This window comes from Trichomonas vaginalis, chromosome III, assembly GCF_026262505.1.
Source record: "Trichomonas vaginalis G3 chromosome III, whole genome shotgun sequence".
NCBI lineage: Eukaryota > Parabasalia > Trichomonadida > Trichomonadidae > Trichomonas > Trichomonas vaginalis.
Genome location: NC_067205.1, coordinates 16,363,918 through 16,381,567, shown reverse-complemented (window position 1 = coordinate 16,381,567; position 17,650 = coordinate 16,363,918). Strand labels below are relative to the sequence as shown.

The window sequence follows — 17,650 nt, the reverse complement described above, 5'->3', positions numbered from 1 at the left end:
GCCAAATCAATAAATAATTTTAGGCTATTTTGGAAATCTTATTCAATACAAATTTATGCATTGAATTAATATTGTGTTATTGGATCACAAATACCATCATATGGGTGACTTATAGAATGTTATCTGATTTTTCTCAGATATTTGAAATCGAATTATCATCAGTAACGAAACAGTTGGCATTTCTTTCAAAAAACATTGTATAAGAGAATAATACGAACTCTAATTGTGGAAGATATGAATTTAAAAAAAAAAATTTATTTCTAAGAAGAAGATGATGATGATCCTTCAACATATTCTCCATCTGCTGATGTACCTCCCTCACGTGCGATACAGATGAATTATTATTATTGAATAATCTGTTGAATTAATTATTTTTTCTTTGGAATCAGTTCCTTTATATGTTACCAATGCTGATTTTTCATGTATCTTTACTTTATATACAGCCTCGTCTCGATTTTCTGGGCCAAAAAATACCAAACAATAATTATTTGAATAATAATAATCTCTTGAATGATCGGAGATGAAATATTTCTCAGTAAGTACATTAAACTTGTCGCATGAATCAAATACTGGGGTAACAATTAATTTTATAACTTTTTGTTCATCTCCTGACTTGTCAGCATCAAAAATAGCATTAGCATCTAATTTAAATGGTGTTCTCATTGGTAATTGATCTTGGCCTGTTATTACAAAATCAGCTTTATTGTAAACATCGACATAAACATTTGATGAAGCGGTAAATGGAGTTCTAGAACTTATGGTGAAACGATTTTTGCCCATGATAAGAGAAACAAATGGAAGCGTGAAGAGCAACATATCAAAAACAAATTAATTCAATTTTTTGACACATCACATTAAAAATTAATATGGAAAAATATGGTCTTTTGAAGTAAGTACATGAAGGTATATATATGACCGTTAAGGAATTTGAATTTATAAGCGCCGTTATGAATTGAATTAGCTTTTCGATTTCTGATGTTTATGGTTTTATGCAACGGTTTTTATGCAAGAAGTTAGTAATTACGAAATTACCTATCATAATCAATGCATTTATTTTAAATGCACTCTCAAATTCTCAATTTTAAATTGATGATAGTTATGCAAAGAATTTCATTGATGATCGACATGCGTGAATGATAAATGCATAAATATTTTAACGAATTGTTCCTGAAAAATATCATTTGAATTTCTTCATTGATTTTGGCGATCCTTCACTTGAATCAATTACAGATGATTGGTGTATATAAAGAAATATTTAAAAGTGTTCTCAAAGGCTAATTCTCCGAAATTTTCAATAAAAAAATAATAATTTAAATATATCACAGTACCTTATTATTACATAAAATCAGAAATAGAATTCGACGCAATCTCAAATCATTTAAAAAAATTAAAAAAAAATCAATTATGCTTAAAGTTTGTCTTTGTAATCTTTTGTGTTCCGAAAAACAATTCTCACTTTCTTTGTTTCTGTTCAGATTAAAAAATATTCTAAAAAATATTATTGATAATTATCACCAGTAATCAGACATAATAAAAAGTCTCGCTCGTTTGATAAATGAAACATTAAGCAAATTAAACACAAATTAAAAGATAAATGAAAAATTATCCAATATCTTAATTCATTGAAGGATGTGTCACAAAAATATCGATATTCTTTCATTGTTGAAATATGTGATTATTTTCTAACAATAATTATATTTTTATTTTTACCAAGCGAATTGATCTTTTTCTTCTTCCTGAGGAAGGGATTCGTAGTGTGTCTTATATCCGAACTTAATAAGCTCGTTATATAATTCAGTAGGGAAAGAAATGTTTGTTGACTCATTTTGAGTGTGAACTTCTTGTGTAGCAGCAATAAGAGCTCTTCTTTGTGCCGGAGAGTTGCCTCTGATTTGTCCTCCGCCAACTAAACAGCCTCCTTTGCAAAAATCAATTTGTGCGAGTCTTGGAGCTGGTTTTGGAACTTTCTTGCCGCTGCTCATCATATCCAAGGTCTTTGTAAGTCTCTTGTTAAGAGTTTCGCCATCAAACGAGTTTGTTGAAATTTCGAGATCAAATCTTGAAGGTAATTCGGAAATTAAGCTGTTAATCTCTTCCTCGTTAAGTGTTGGCTCGATCTCAGCAATCAACTGGTAAATTGAATCGGAATTCAATGAATCTTTGATTTGGCCAAGTTTTTGCGAAATTGCGTTAAGATCAGTATCAGCAGGGAACTTTACTGGTATTTCTTCAGTTGGCTCTGTAATATGATCGTTGATTTCGGCAATTGTTAACACTGCATCAACATCTTCTTCAAATCTCGCTGCCTCGAGCTTTCTATCGTAGCAGGGACCGATATATAAGACGTAGTTTGTTGATTGCAATATCTTCTTCTCGTACATGGCGTAGAGTTGCGGATATGGCTTGATTTGAGCTAAATGATCAGCGTATGATGTTTTTCTTTCATAATAGACGACAGAACCTGCGCATCTTGAAATCATGAATGGTGAGAGTGTTTGGTTCTCAATAAACTCTTTAACAACTAATCTGCGAAAAACTAGTTGAATATCTGTATCAAGGACGACTTTTTGGGCGCCTTTGCTAAGGAATAGTTGTTTTATTGTTGAAAATGCTTTGGCAGCTGACCAATTTCTTACAGCAGCTAAGTTTGCAACAACATGAGTTGCAACTAAAACGATGTAGTCCTTAACTTCGTCTAATTTCTCGAAAATCCTTGATGTATTCTGTTCTGATATGATTGTAATCTCATCTTTTGTGATTGCGCAGCCTGAGCATGCTAAACAATCTTGGAGAGTGACTTTAAAAGTTGCTTCATCGTCAGCCTTGACACGTCCACGTTCCTCAATGGAAACTGGATGCAAGCAATCAAAAGATGTGGAAGCAGCAGGGTCTGCGCTCATAAAATCTTATAAAATTTTGATTTGACCGCGTATAATAAGCCACTGCTTGGAAGAGATCCTTAATCTTACATAAGTGTAAATTTTCAAACCAAATTCAAAAAATCCCATATTTCCCAGAAATGGGAAATTCCCTGTAAAAGATTACGAACATTATGTTGAATGGAGTGAAGAAATATTAATGTTGCTTTAAATATGTGTTATTTGTAATGCTCTTTTTTGATTTTATCATCAATAAAATTTGGGAAATAATAATGAATAAAAGTAACTTAAAAGAAAAGATATTTAAGGCATATAAAATTTAAACTGTTTAATTATAATACAAAAAAAACGAAAAGACAAAAAAAATTTAAAAATTATTTGAAGCTTTGATATAATGGATCGCATTGTTTGAGCAGAACATCTCTTGATAGTTTCAGTCTGATATACAATTTCGAGAAATCTCTCAACTTTAAGTTGGGAATTGTTGAAGATTTGGCGTTTTCAACGATTTTATCAACTTGGCTGATATCATTCATCAAGTTAAGTTGGGCGTAGTGGATAAGGTTGTAGTGGATTGAATATTTCTTGGGATTATTGACTTGATCGGCCAAAGCAACATTTAATTTCTTTAATTGGTCGAAACGATCAAAGAACAAAACAACCGCTGACCACTGAACGTTTCTGTAAGCCCAAATGAGCTGATCAATAATATTTCTGAGTGTTTGGGTTATTTGTTCAGGATCTGTTCCTGATTCTCTTGCAATTCTATCCTTGATCATCTCTATGAGCTCATCCTGTCGTTTGGAGTAAGAATCGGCTTGTAGACGAGATTTCAAGAATACGTCGTTGTATTCTTCCAAAAACTTGGGATTAATATCATCGGCAGGTGTAAGATACTGTTGTGCTTCAGCTGTTGGTTCTTCGTTGCATTGATAATAATTTTTCTGATGATTTTCCCAATTTCTCAAGCAAATCCAGCAAAACTCATACCTGCACTTGAGGCATGTCATGTGGTTGCAGCCATCGTTCTTTTCAATGATGTAGTGGCATCTTGGACATCTTTTTCTTTCAGAATTGAGAAGACGACGTTCCATGAGATCTTCGTTTGTTACAAGGTCCCAGAGCTCAACTTGTGAACATGTGGCTGGCGCGTGGCATAGACCGAAGCACTTAATGCAAAATTCAGTGTTACAATAAGAGCATTTCATGATATTGCAGTATCTGGCACCGCAGCCAACTACGCTCAATGGTTTGGCGCATCTTGGATTAGGGCATTGACGAAGATCCGATGAAATAGAAATTTGTAAATCAGTTAAGTAATTTACAAGATTGTCGTATACTTTCTTGGAGCTGAACTTCTCAATAGATGTTATCGGCAAGATACAGTTGCATTTGTATGATTGGCATTTGATAAAGCAAATACCTTGTTCTGCTGAATAATTTATGACGGCTTTCCAGCAATCAGTGCATAGGTAATGGCCACATGGAAGACACCATAGGTCTTCTTTATGCTTTTCTTCACAGCAATTTTCACATATTCCATCTTCAGCGACATTTCTGAGGCCAGGGTCTAAATTCTTTTGACTGTAAGGTATACCTATCTTTGCAAGTAGTGTTTGAGCATTTTGAACCCATAATTCCTCAAAAATGTTATCATCCCATTTACATTGATCGAGAAGTATGAGAACTAAGTCTGGATGAATTTGGTATTTTTCTCCAAGGTCTTTGCACCTCTTAAGAACACTATCAAATCCAGCTGAATTTCGATGATTTTCAATTAATATTGAATGTTTTTGATTTTCTAAAACTTGGTGCTTCCTGTGTAAGTCAATTGTAACAAATGTATCAACAAGAGATTTTGTTTCTGGAATTGGACCATAATCATCATATTCACGTATCATAATTAGTCAAAATTAATAAAAAAAATAACCATCCAAAAATTTTCTAAAAATTTTAGGTGTATAATGAATACTCCCTAATTTAAATGATTTTTCATATTGATCAAAAAAATTCAATTGAATGGTAAATTAGTCAAAAAAAGTTTGCCAATGGTAAATATTTCCCTTGTATCCTTTCGGATCTTTTTCACATGTTAATAAAAATGTTCATAGATTTGAATCATCAGAGAATTGACAAAATATAACTTCAAATAAAAGATTAAAATATCTGATTAAGCTAAATAGCATGAGTAGTGTATGAAATTATTAGTTTATTGATAAACATGATTCTCAATATATAGCATGATAGGTATGTATGGATGAGGCTAATGATATTTTTTTATTTTGAGAGATATAGACTTTATTATTCTTCAAATTAATGATTTTCGTCATATTAATTCAAATGTTTACTCAATGAAGTTCTCAATTCAAAATCGTATTATCACCAATCCAATAGCATTAATAAAAAAGTGGCCATTAGGATAATTGGTATATTCATGTTATTGTAATAGCAAATATCTAGAAAGCATTAGATTTTATGCCGCACCGATTGGTCGCGAACTGATCTCAAATAAACTTTTCGGTAATATAGTCATATATTAGTAAAAATACAATTCTGATAAGTGATAAGATATTATATCAATAGGAGAAAAAAATTGGAATTGATTGTCATCAGAGCAAATAAGTTAAATTGTATGGCAATCGACTAACCTTTGAACGTAAGTATGAATGGTAAAATTTCATTTGATTTCTTCATTTAATGATCGAAACTCTATTACATTTCATGAATTATCACTGATTGCCTCTGAAGAACTCTCTCATTTTAAAAGCAATCAAATGTAAATTGAAAAAGCATTTGTATTAGCTTGTTCTGGAGAAAGTTGAAATTCCATAGAAAATATTAATTTAGCCAACCTCAATTTTAATGTTAAAAAATGAATCTACTCAAGCTAGAATATCAAAAGAGAAATTCCATATAGAGACAGATTAAGGAAAAAAATACGATAAACATACGAAATAAGTTGTAAAGTGAAGGTTTATAAAAGAAAATAGGAACAGTTATAAAGAAAGTGAAAATTAATTTGCCAATACGGAAGGAGCATCAGTATTAACTGGTTCGCGGTTGACATTTTCATAAGCATGAGGCTTCTGGCCTTCGGAGCCCTGTTGATTCATGGTCCAATCAATTGAATCAAAGTACTTCTTGCTCCTGTTGCCTCTTCCACGGCCTTCTATTTTCCTTGGGGCAGCAGCAACTTCAGACATTATGAAAAAATAAGTTTTTTTTTATGAGACCAAAGTCAATCTTTGAATAAATATGATTGATCATAGTATACGAATTAAGAAAGGAGTATTAACTTTTTGAAAGGAAGAAATTTTTTAATTAAGATTGAAAAAAGCTTAAATTGAGAAATAGCATTATACATCTTAAAAAGAGATATTTTAAAAAATTCAAAAAGCCAAACATTTGTAATTTCAATTTGTTGAATGGAACCGTATTTTCAGGAATGAATATAGATATTACATATATTCTAATGAATGATTAATGAGAAAAATTAATAACGTGTTTTTGAAGAAAATTTGGCAGTTTTCGAAACAAATTTGTATGAAATATGAATAAATTGTTGGAATAATGATCGTTGAACAAAAAATTCATTAATACTAAATAATTTAACATCAAATTTCTAATAAAGCTATTTTGTAATTTCAAAGAATTTTCAATTTGTAATAACATTCAATTGCATAATTTATAAATTTATATATAATAGTGATATTCTATCATTTTCATTTTTTATTTGAATTCATTTCACAACCCGAGTTAATTAAGTAGGGTTGTTAAAAATATCAAAAATTAGCGTTTTGAAGACACCATGGTGTCTTATAATTTTCCCTTCCTTATTGGCGTGTAGAAATAAATGCGCCAATAGATTGAAGAAGAAGAATTGTTTTTCTCTTAATGAACTTTAATCCTTTTGATATAAGAATATTAAAAACATTAATATAATTTCGATTTCGGAAATTAAATTTCCAAATTTTTTGTCGATTTCGGAAATAACAGGATCCCGCATCCAACACGCAACAACAAAACACAAAACACACTTTTTGGTTCTTTCATCGTTTTAATCGTAATTTATGTAATACATGATTTGGATAAATTATACAAAAATAGAACCTATATTATATTCTTTTCAAAGATTCTTGCAAATCATCAAAAATAATTGTATTTTAAAAAAAGATCAAATTATCCTTTCATTATTTTAAACTTAAATTAGTTTTTATGATTGACTAAATCAATCATATTTATTCATCATTAAATAAACGAAAAAATAATATTTGAGGGTTATTTCAAAAAAAACATTGAATTTATTAATTTGTCTCAATTTCAGTATTATAAATTTTTATAATTTCAATATTTTGAAATACACTTTTTAATATTTCAATATTTATGATATTTCAATGTATTAAGTGGTCTCAAATTGAGCTTCTCAAATATAAGTTGGCCTATTCAAATAATAAAATTAAATAATATTTAAAATAATAAATAAAAGTGATTGAGGTCATAGCAAAACGGCTGTTTCAGTCATTAATTCTTAAAAACAAAAAGGGTAAAAACTAAATAAAATGGGTAAAATTCAATAGTGTCTATGCTATCGTTCAATTTGAAGGTGTCTTTTCAAACCGCAAGACACATTGAATTTTTGAATAGTGTATTATGGTTTGACAGACACCAATGAAAAAAATAAAATGATATTTATTTTAATATATATAAGATCCTTATATAAAATATAAATATTTTATCATTTTATTTTCTTGTTTTAGAAATGTTTTTTATTGAAAAATCAATAAAACTAACTCCAAAATCAAATTTTTGATTTAAAGACACTATGATGACACCAGGCAAATCTTACAAGACACCTATCGTCGGGAATCTAACAACCCTATAATTAAGTGTGCACCCCTATGTACGTTTATTTGAGAGGAGGAGGATTACCCTCTCAATTTTGAGGGATTCGTTAGTTTATTTTCTCGATGAATATGCAATAAAATTTGATTTTTACCTTATCAATCTACTTCATATAATATACACATGTTCATGTAAAAACTTTTTTCCAAAATCCTCAGGAATTAAGGGATTTTTGAATTTTAAGAATTTTTTTTTTGAATTTTTTCGAAAAAAAAATATTTTCAGAACAGCCTTAACGGCTAAGATTTAGGAACAATGTTAAGTATCAAAAAGAAAGGAGGTCTGATATAGACAACATATATCGTTGAAGGTTGAAAAAATCTCTAATATTTGAGCCCAAAATTTCAAATTTTAATTTTTTGAAAAAAGAGGCCACTCGTATGTACGTTTATTTGAGAGGAGGAGGATTATATTTTTGAAAGGGCGAAACATTATGAATATGTTAATTATATAATAATATGTATTATTATAAAAAAGAAAAAATAAAGCACGTTAAAATTTTTCTTTCTTGATTTTTTACAAAATCTACTTAGAATTATGCAAAATATGACTAAATAATTATAAATTTCCAGTTAAATTTTAATTTTGATAAATAATTTAAATTTCAAAATATCAAGTTCAGTTCGACTATGTATGTAGTAATTCCTCAATAAAGTGCCAAAACCCTATTAAAATATATGAACATTTTCAACATTTTAATGTTTTTATTTAAAAATTTGTTGGAATATGAGCTTCAAACAATTATTATGTAAATAAAAATAATTAAATATATGTATTTATTCGTATTACAACCGTAGTAAGTCGATTCTTCCTTTCTTCTACTGAGTTTTGAATTTGATTTCGAATTGTAAAGAGATTCAAAGGGAAAATACTAGCGGATAAAAACTACCTCCATGAAAGGGTCATAATGGACTCAAGTTGTATTTTTTGATATTTTTTGCTTTTCGAGCCTAAATAGGTAGCCAAGATAATGCCTAAAAATAAGGTTCTAAATTCTGAAGTTTACATGATCCTCTCGTGTGCACCCTTAAACATATTATACAAGACAGCAATATCATTCATTTTATTTGCGTGAAGCTAATGTAATTATGCTATATATTAAAGCTCCAAATGATCAAAAATTCATGTAATGCATTCCATTATACAAAGAACATCAAAAATATATAGTTATCATATATTTTTTTCTTTTCTATGTATAAATATTCTATTCATACTCTTATTTTTAATTTGTATCTTTATGCAATTAAAATTATGCACATATGAATGAAATAAATACAATAGAAACATATAATGTATTCTCAAATTTCTAGAAGAATTAATTTAACTATGGACTTGTCACATGCCGTAATTACTCTATTGATTCCTTTTATAAATACAGGTAATATAGTCTTAGTTCAACTAAATATATTTTGGGACTATTAAAAAGTTAGTCTAATTGAACTATATGCTGTGAATAGAATCAACTATATGAGAATTCACCAATACTCGCAGATTCTAATATAACTATTGATGAATAACTTTCTGAATGTTCCATCAGAGAATACCACATATAAATGCTACGATGAACGATCGTTCTTCCTAATTAGCATTTCAATGCCATTGTATTTAGCTCTAAAACTCAGAACCTTGAGACCAAAACTCCCATGAATTTTTTTTATCTTTTATGAAATCCACAAAAAAGAATTTTTTCAATACGATGTCTTTTGTTGTGCAAAATTGTCCAATCTTTAAAGTTTTGCATGACTTTGATACATCGAAGAGTGAAGATGCACTTGAGATAACAACAGCATTAGGTAAATTCAGAAGAATCGTGAGTTATCAATGGATTAGAAATATTATCCAAAATGATCCAAATGACTCTCTTCAATCAGTCTTAACAACAATCTTAAATTTTACAGAACATGATAATGCAAATGTCAGAGTTACAAGTTATTCAGTTCTTGGTGCACTTTTGATCACAACTACAATATTTTATCCGAAAGAGATGATAACTTCATTCGGAAATGCAATATCCAATCGCAAGATATTACCAAAATCATCAATAGCCATCATTAGCACTTTTGTTTTCTTATCAAAATTCGTATCTCCAGTTCATATGCAAGATTTCATTATAAAAGTACCAGCGATGGATCATTTCAAGTCAGATCCATCTGAATATATCCAATATTTGCCAAATATTATTCCTTTAATGACTTCATTGCCAATATCTTATCCACAAGCATTACTTAGATCAATATACTTCGGCTGTAGTGGCAACATTACATCTTCTTACACCAATTCCGTGTATCAACTCGTACTTTTAAACAAACAAAAAATGGTTCAAACGCTAAAGAGTCTTTTTGCAGAGAACATGATAATACAAGCAGTATCAGCTCTTGGCCCTGTATTACTCGGAGACTACGAAATATTCGAATTATTTGGAGTTGACGGTCAAAGAATTTTTGCTGACCAAGCATTCGCTGATTTTACAAAAGATCCCCCAAAATTCCTTGAATTTGAATACGCGTGTTCAGTCTACAGCATTTTACTCAAAAAATACAAGAATACAGATTATTACAATTTAATATGCGACAGAATCAAAGAAGTAAGTTCTAGAACTCTTCCGTTACACTTCAACAGACTCTTACTACAGTTATCTCTATCTCTTGATGACATTTTCAAAGACAAAACAGAAAGTGATTCATTAAAATCGGCACAACTTCTTGCTTTAGGTAAATTCATCAGCGCAAACCAAGATACAGTTGATTACGATAAAGCCACTGACCTCTTCATCCAGTTTGAGAACTCAGAAAATGATGTTTACTGTTCATATGTCGAAGGATTCGCGAGTTGTGTCAATTCATTCCTTAGATATTACAAAGGTGACAAACACATACGAGTTCTATTGAACATTCTGAAGAAAAACAACAAGAACTGGGTACAGGACATGGAGGTCTCAAACTTGATATCGGTAATCGACCACAGAATTGCTGAATCGATGATTCCTGCTTTACTCGGAATAGAAGTTGATCGATTACTTTCTTTTTCTTTGTCTCCAAACACGAAATTATCAGAAGCTGCCATGAACTCATTGAATACGATCACTTCTTATAAGACAATTGGGTCATTGCTGTACAAAATATCACTTTCTAACTGGTCAGATGACTTCGTTGTCGCTAGAAGATTCCAATTATTATCAATTCTCGCTTCATCATTCGATGTTGAAGAATTTAAGACATTTATTCCAATAGCTTATGAATGTATCTTGTATTGCGAGTCAATGGCTTCTATTTCCATGACTTTCCACTTTTTGAAGTATATTAAGATAGACTACATCACTCCTGAGATAAGGGAATACTGTTTTGAATTCCTGATAAACTCTTACGGCAACTTTACTCAGATTCCTCTCTACATTAGAAATACAAACAGAAATATCACGTGTCCGCCATCGACATTGTTGGAGTCTTATGATACAGATATTGTCAACCATCCAGAGATACACCATAAAATTGTTCTTGGACCAACAAAAAGCTGTTTTGAATTTATTTGTAAAATTCCTCCAGAAATTTTAGAAGATACATACACATTGTTCTGGATATGCATGGCAATGATCCCTATTTTCGATAATGACGCTCTAGAAAAGGCAATTTCAACAAATGTGACTTTAATTACAACAGATACTGAACTTTGGTCATCGGTCATCAACACGTTCTTATATACATCAGATAACAAAGTCGCAGCAACCTGTTGCAAACTTTTCGCTGAAACAAAATGCAAAATTCCAAATGAAGTACAAATTGTCATCGAAAAGTACTTAATTGAGCAGAGATGTACTGATCCTGACTTGTTGTTCTATTGTTTCGTGTTAATTGACAGAAATGACCATGAAAAAGCGTTATCTACATTACCGACACTCCAAATCATCATAGATCCAATAACAGGACCACCTCTGATGTTCAGATTATGTGCAGTACTTGGAAAATCAGTCGTAAAGTTTGTAATCGATGAGTTTTCATTGTCATTGCTGATGTTGGCGAATAATGGAGTTTCTGATGCTAAAAACAGAGTGATTAAGTATATACAAGACACAGAGTTTTCGAAATGGAGCTGTACAGATGAAAAAATGAACTTTGAATTGATAGATTTTATGAAATCAAACAAAATACAGAAAGAAGTCAAGAAAATACAAGATCTAGACAGAGATCACTTGGAATTCGCAATGCTGCATAAGGATATCATCATTTTCGATGGACTAGAGAAGTTAATTGAAGAAAATCCTCTAATTTTCTATAAAATCAAAAACACACCATATAAAACAGAAAAAGTGACGTTTTCTTTAGAAAAAATTGACAAAATTGACAAAATTTCTATTTCTAAAGAGATGAAAGAAAACAAATTAATAAAGAACATACCACTGATCTGTTCATTTTTGGAGAATACCCAATTTGTTTTGTCAAATGATTTCATGAAAGAAATTTTGAATTTCATTTTGTCAGAAAATGACACGAAATCATTGAAAATTTGCTTGAAATACTGTCTCAAGAACAGCATTTCTATTGACAGAGATCTTATACTACAAAATGATATGTTTATGGAAATAACCGTTTTGCCAATGACGATAAAACTATTGAATTTGAAAATTTCTGAATTTCCAGAAAAAATCAAAACCAAAATTTTGGAAATTTCAAAAAGTGACAGTCCATATGATTTATTACGAATATCAGATTATGACTTAATAGAAGCATTAGCTATAGTTGATCCAGATTATTTCAACACAGTCTTACAAGATGTTGAAGAATTTAAAACTAAGTCATTTAAGGTTTTCTCTCAATTGTTATCGTCTTCTTTTGTCACTTTTAGTGGAATTATCATTAATGATTTTATTTCACAGAACTTGGCATTGTTTATTAGTTTGCCTACATCGAAACACTGTTGTGTTTTATTGAGATTTATTTTAGCAGCGATTGTTAATTTGAGGCAAAGAAAAATGACAATGGAATACAATTCTATTGTTGCTCTAGTTATTGGACAACTTGAAGACATAATTAATATTGATTCTGCATCAGTGTACTACGAATTTAGACATCTACTTTATTTGTTAGTCCAAATTTCAAACGAACAAAAAATTATTTTTGAGTTTTTGAATAATTTCTTCCTCAAAATTAAGTGTCACTTTTTATATTTTAATTCTGCCTCTTATTTTGTTACAAACAACAAGATTGCCATTCCTTCAATGAATGTCACTGATTTTATACAGAATTTGAAGTCAGGAATTCCTTCTTTTGTGTCTTCTTCTTTAGTTGGAGCCACTCAATTTATACAAATTGATTCTTCTATAAATGTTGTGACATTTATTGTGAATTTTGTTGATAATTTGATTCCTTTGATATACGAGGTTGCAAGGAACAACAAAACTGTTGAATGCTTGATACCTTTTATCTTGAAATTGTTGATGAACAAAGAAAAATTTGGAAATTTCCATCCTTTGTTGATGGAATTCACTTCTGTTTTCATGATATTCCCGAAATCACCTGTTTTCGATTCGAGTATATCTTTGCTACACCATTTGGTTGATATATATCCGAGTTTGGTTGAAGAGATATTTAATTTGTCTTTCTTTTCTCAAAGTTTGGTTTTGGAAATTCAGGATATCTTCGAAAAAAGAGAAAAATTGGTTTACCAAAAGACTTTTGACTTGTTTACAAGATGTCCAAGTATAGAATTAGGTTTATTATTACATGAATTCGCGAGATCCCTCAAAGATGAAGCTGAATTTGAAAAAAGATTATTGATTTTGAAGGACAAAGAAAATTTGCAGATTTACGTTACTCACGCGAAGTTTTGTATAGAGAAATATGGTATAGAGAAAGCAAAAGAGATAATGAAACAAAATTATCCAAATATTAACATTTTATAAGATATTTTTACATATTTGTTTGATGTTTGTTTATAAATTGTTTGAATAAATATTTTTGCTATTTGCATAAATCATCTTTACATTATAAAACTATACAATAACTTGAATTTACAAATATCATATATAAGAACATCTTCTAAAGTAGATCATCCTACTTAAAATAAAATAAATAGCATTTTTATATGGTATTTTATTCACAAATCTTACAGTTGCCATAAAAGATCATTACAATTTCGATAAATGTTGGATAAAACATAAAAATAAACATTAAAACATCAAAACTAAGTAAAGGTACATCCATTTCATGATTTTTATGACTGACAAAAAGTAATCAATATGAAATTCATATTTAACAGTTTAGAATTCGATGAGGTAAGTATTACGCATTATATAGTCAAACCAAGGTCATCTTCAGGAACAAACTCTTGTTTCCTCTTGTGATGAATTACCGCAAGAATAATGATTATATTCAATGTAAAAAGTAGTATTAAGGATCCAACAACTGTAAAAATCAATTCTAATTGAACCCAAAGGTTATTTACCTTCGAAACTTTTGTAATTTTGAGGAACTTCGGATTTTCGTTCTTCTTTGTAAGCTTCATGTCATTGTAAACCGAAACACCGCCGCTGGAAATTCCTTTTTGGAAATATGTCGAAGGTCGGATCATAGAGCCTGCAACGATTCGAAAGCTAATAGAAACATACTTGGAACTTCTCACTTGCAGCATGAAAGGCGACATAATATAAAATGATTCTAAATCGTCTTGTAAACTCAAATAATTAAATTCTTTGTTTTCTATCATATAATAAAATATACCTGTGTTACCAACTCTCGAGTGATTCATGTATTTCAAACTGATTTTTGTGTAATTTCCGAAATCGCAATAAACTGAGTATGTATCTTCCAATGTTTGATTTTCCATTGAGAACACTGTACCAGCCGCATCGTTTACGAAGTACTGATTGACGGCATCCACATTGTGATTCCAAAAAGAGATCGGGCAGACGTTTTCGATACAATTCGCTGTGACATTGCTGCCAACAAATGATATCTGCTCTCCTGGTTTCATTTCGACAACTTCACCTTCTGCATTTGTCACTTTCAAATTACTTTTCGAAGATGTATGAAGATAAATACTTGTTGTCGAAACATTTGAGAAATGAGTGCCAGCCGAGTATTGCTTTTGCAGGCAACGACCAAATTTTGATGAATCATATGCATTCTTGCATATTTCCCAATAAGAAACAAGAAACAGAATCATATGTTTACTTTTTTTTAGATTTATGCTCAGAAAAATTGATATGGATAATTTATTATCAAAAATTGTGAACTAATCTCCTATAGGAACCACAATGCTCAACTCATAAAGAAATAGGCTGCAATGGACTGGTAGGTTCTTAACATACTATGAAAAGAAGTCCCAATGTTGAATTTGAAAAATGCCGATTTAAAAACACGTTATTTTCAATTTTCATCCATATAAAACAAGTTTACATATAGAAATGATGATAAATTCATCATTGTATTGGCATGAATTGCTTATTAAAAAGTGACAAAATCTAAAACTTTCAGGAAATTTGGGATTTTTATGAGCGCTCGAGTCTCTTACTCTGAGCTTATAGCAAGAGCAAGAGAGAAAAGAGATGCCGAATACAAAAAACTATCCAGTTTTACTATATCCCAAATAGAAACTGCTACAGAAAAAGCCACCCACAGATGGAGCTGGGCAAATGCTTGTTTGTATAAACAAGACAATTCTCAGATAAAATGTGCCGCAAACGCTGTTTTGGGATTCATCCAATCGATAGAGAAGAGGGAAGAGTCGTTTTCCGACATGATACAGATGATTTACTTAGTTTTCACTGCAAATTTCAGTGAAATAGAAATCCAGAAAATTGGAGAAAAATTGTTGAAATTTGACACAAAATTTTTACAAATTTCTTCACAACTTTTCGCAAAACTTGGAAAGCCATCATCACAATCACAGCAACTAGTGATCAAACTGCTCCAAAAACTCTTCAAAGTGCATTACCACTCCCTCTTATTCCCTTTGTTGCTCTGTATAAGAGAAAATTTACCAAATTCTATAAGAATTGATCAAGATGTCACTTTTCAAGTTTACAAGTCACTTCACCTGAAGAAGAAGATAACAATTATGAAGAAGACTTAGCAGAAACTAATTTCCTTAATGAGTGTAAGAATGAATCCGCTGCGGAGTTGTTGAATTGGTTCTACAAAATTATCAAATATATAATTATAAATTTCAAGTTAAATTTTAATTTTGATAAATAATTTAAATTTCAAAATATCAAGTTCAGTTCGACTATGTATGTAGTAATTCCTCAATAAAGTGCCAAAACCCTATTAAAAGATATGAACATTTTCAACATTTTAATGTTTTTATTTAAAAATTTGATGGAATATGAACTTCAAACAATTATTATGTAAATAAAAATAATTAAATATATGTATTTATTCGTATTACAACCGTAGTAAGTCGATTCTTCCTTTCTTCTACTGAGTTTTGAATTTGATTTCGAATTGTAAAGAGATTCAAAGGGAAAATACTAGAGGATAAAAACTACCTCCATGAAAGGGTCATAATGGAGTCAAGTTGTATTTTTTGATATTTTTTGCTTTTCGAGCCTAAATAGGTAGCCAAGATAATGCCTAAAAATAAGGTTCTAAATTCTGAAGTTTACATGATCTTCTCGTGTGCACCCTTAAAATAATAGGTAATTATGATAGTAGTCATGAGATCCTTTACGAAAATTCATTTTGACCTTATCCTTGATGGACTCAATTTCTTCGACAACCAGCCCACTAATTATTTGGCCATTTTTTCATTTATAATATATTCATTCCTCACTATCTATTTGCGCTGACATTTTATCCGATAAACATTTTTTTGTTGTTTTTCTTTTTTTTTTTTCTGAGGTTTAGAAAATTCTAAATAAATCACTTTTGAAGATTTGATTATCTTGGGCTGCGTTTCAATATTATTTAATTTTTTTGACGGTTATTTTATACTCCGCTGATTCTGATTTGATTTCCATGTGCATGATGTCCACGATTACTTAAAATTTAATAACAAGTCTTTCAACTACCTTGGGCTGGTCTTATCTCACAAGATTTGCTCATTACACACATCATCTCATTTTTTTCAACAAATCTCTGATACCCATAACTGCTGATGGTATACAAATATCAATTTGATGATTATATAAATTAAATTAACTCAATGAATGGAAGGTTGTGGAAATAATCATAAAATTCAATTAAAACTATATTATTCCTAGCACCTTTCAATTTAATATTTCAAATATTAATTAGATTTAACTGAGCAAGTAAGTTTTATAAGAATCTCCATCATAACGAAATAGTTATATTTAAGATTTAATTTCACAAAGACCTACTCAAGCTATAGCTGAATTGATATCATTATTTTCAAAATAACTCAATTCAATAATTTCATTTTGTAAATAAAAAAATCTGCATTTCCTTGTACCTTCAAGATGCTGAAAACGCGTGTCTAACTTAGAAAATATGTTGTTATATGTTCAAACAGATTTGTTTGAAATAATTAGATTATTTCTTTACAAATACTTAAAACATTTATCAAAATCAAAAATATTATTCTTGTTGATGCAGATTTTTGAATTAAACCTCCTTGATTTTTTGTTAACATATATATCTTATCAAATGATTTATCATTTTCTCCTATTTTGATATTTTTATATGCTTGTAACGCAGTGCTTATATCGCAAATTCAAAAGCTTGGATCTCTATTCCTCAAATACAAGGTGAGTATGTGTGACAGAACTCAGAAATTTAAAAAAAATAACTTGGAAGGAAGCAACCTATATCATCAAAAAAAATCCATCATAGAAATTAGATGTGAGTTCATTATCAATGAGCCCTCTCTGGAAATTTCAAGTGCAATCATTTAGTTGTTTTGAAACTTTCGAAATA

The 17,650-nt window shown here is 30.0% G+C and overlaps 6 protein-coding genes across 6 annotated transcripts, besides 1 other annotated feature; 2 read left to right on the top strand and 4 right to left on the bottom strand.

Annotated features, from left to right (window-relative positions):
* Positions 1-786: 786 nt before the first annotated feature.
* TVAGG3_0712710 (iron-sulfur cluster assembly) lies at positions 787-3,070 on the bottom strand (the record flags this gene model as incomplete). Its single annotated transcript, XM_001580779.2, has 1 exon — positions 1,707-2,900. One exon carries the CDS (start codon positions 2,898-2,900, stop codon positions 1,707-1,709), a length of 1,194 nt encoding a protein of 397 aa, XP_001580829.1.
* Positions 3,071-3,154: 84 nt separating this feature from the next.
* On the bottom strand, positions 3,155-4,941 carry TVAGG3_0712700 (ubiquitin conjugating enzyme binding; the record flags this gene model as incomplete). The annotated part of the gene is made up of 1 exon (XM_001580780.2): positions 3,254-4,780. The coding sequence occupies one exon, from the start codon at positions 4,778-4,780 to the stop codon at positions 3,254-3,256; it is 1,527 nt and encodes a 508-aa protein (XP_001580830.1).
* Positions 4,942-5,073: 132 nt separating this feature from the next.
* Positions 5,074-6,241, bottom strand: TVAGG3_0712690 (uncharacterized protein; the record flags this gene model as incomplete). Its single annotated transcript, XM_001580781.2, has 1 exon — positions 5,894-6,082. The coding sequence occupies one exon, from the start codon at positions 6,080-6,082 to the stop codon at positions 5,894-5,896; it is 189 nt and encodes a 62-aa protein (XP_001580831.1).
* A 1,526-nt stretch (positions 6,242-7,767) lies between these two features.
* Positions 7,768-8,808: a mobile genetic element.
* A 669-nt stretch (positions 8,809-9,477) lies between these two features.
* TVAGG3_0712670 (armadillo (ARM) repeat-containing protein family) lies at positions 9,478-13,677 on the top strand (the record flags this gene model as incomplete). Its single annotated transcript, XM_001299031.2, has 1 exon — positions 9,478-13,677. One exon carries the CDS (start codon positions 9,478-9,480, stop codon positions 13,675-13,677), a length of 4,200 nt encoding a protein of 1,399 aa, XP_001299032.2.
* TVAGG3_0712660 (uncharacterized protein) lies at positions 13,445-14,955 on the bottom strand (the record flags this gene model as incomplete). Its single annotated transcript, XM_001580782.2, has 1 exon — positions 14,064-14,939. One exon carries the CDS (start codon positions 14,937-14,939, stop codon positions 14,064-14,066), a length of 876 nt encoding a protein of 291 aa, XP_001580832.2.
* A 294-nt stretch (positions 14,956-15,249) lies between these two features.
* On the top strand, positions 15,250-16,461 carry TVAGG3_0712650 (protein serine/threonine kinase protein; the record flags this gene model as incomplete). Its single annotated transcript, XM_001580783.2, has 1 exon — positions 15,267-15,848. One exon carries the CDS (start codon positions 15,267-15,269, stop codon positions 15,846-15,848), a length of 582 nt encoding a protein of 193 aa, XP_001580833.1.
* Positions 16,462-17,650: the final 1,189 nt, after the last annotated feature.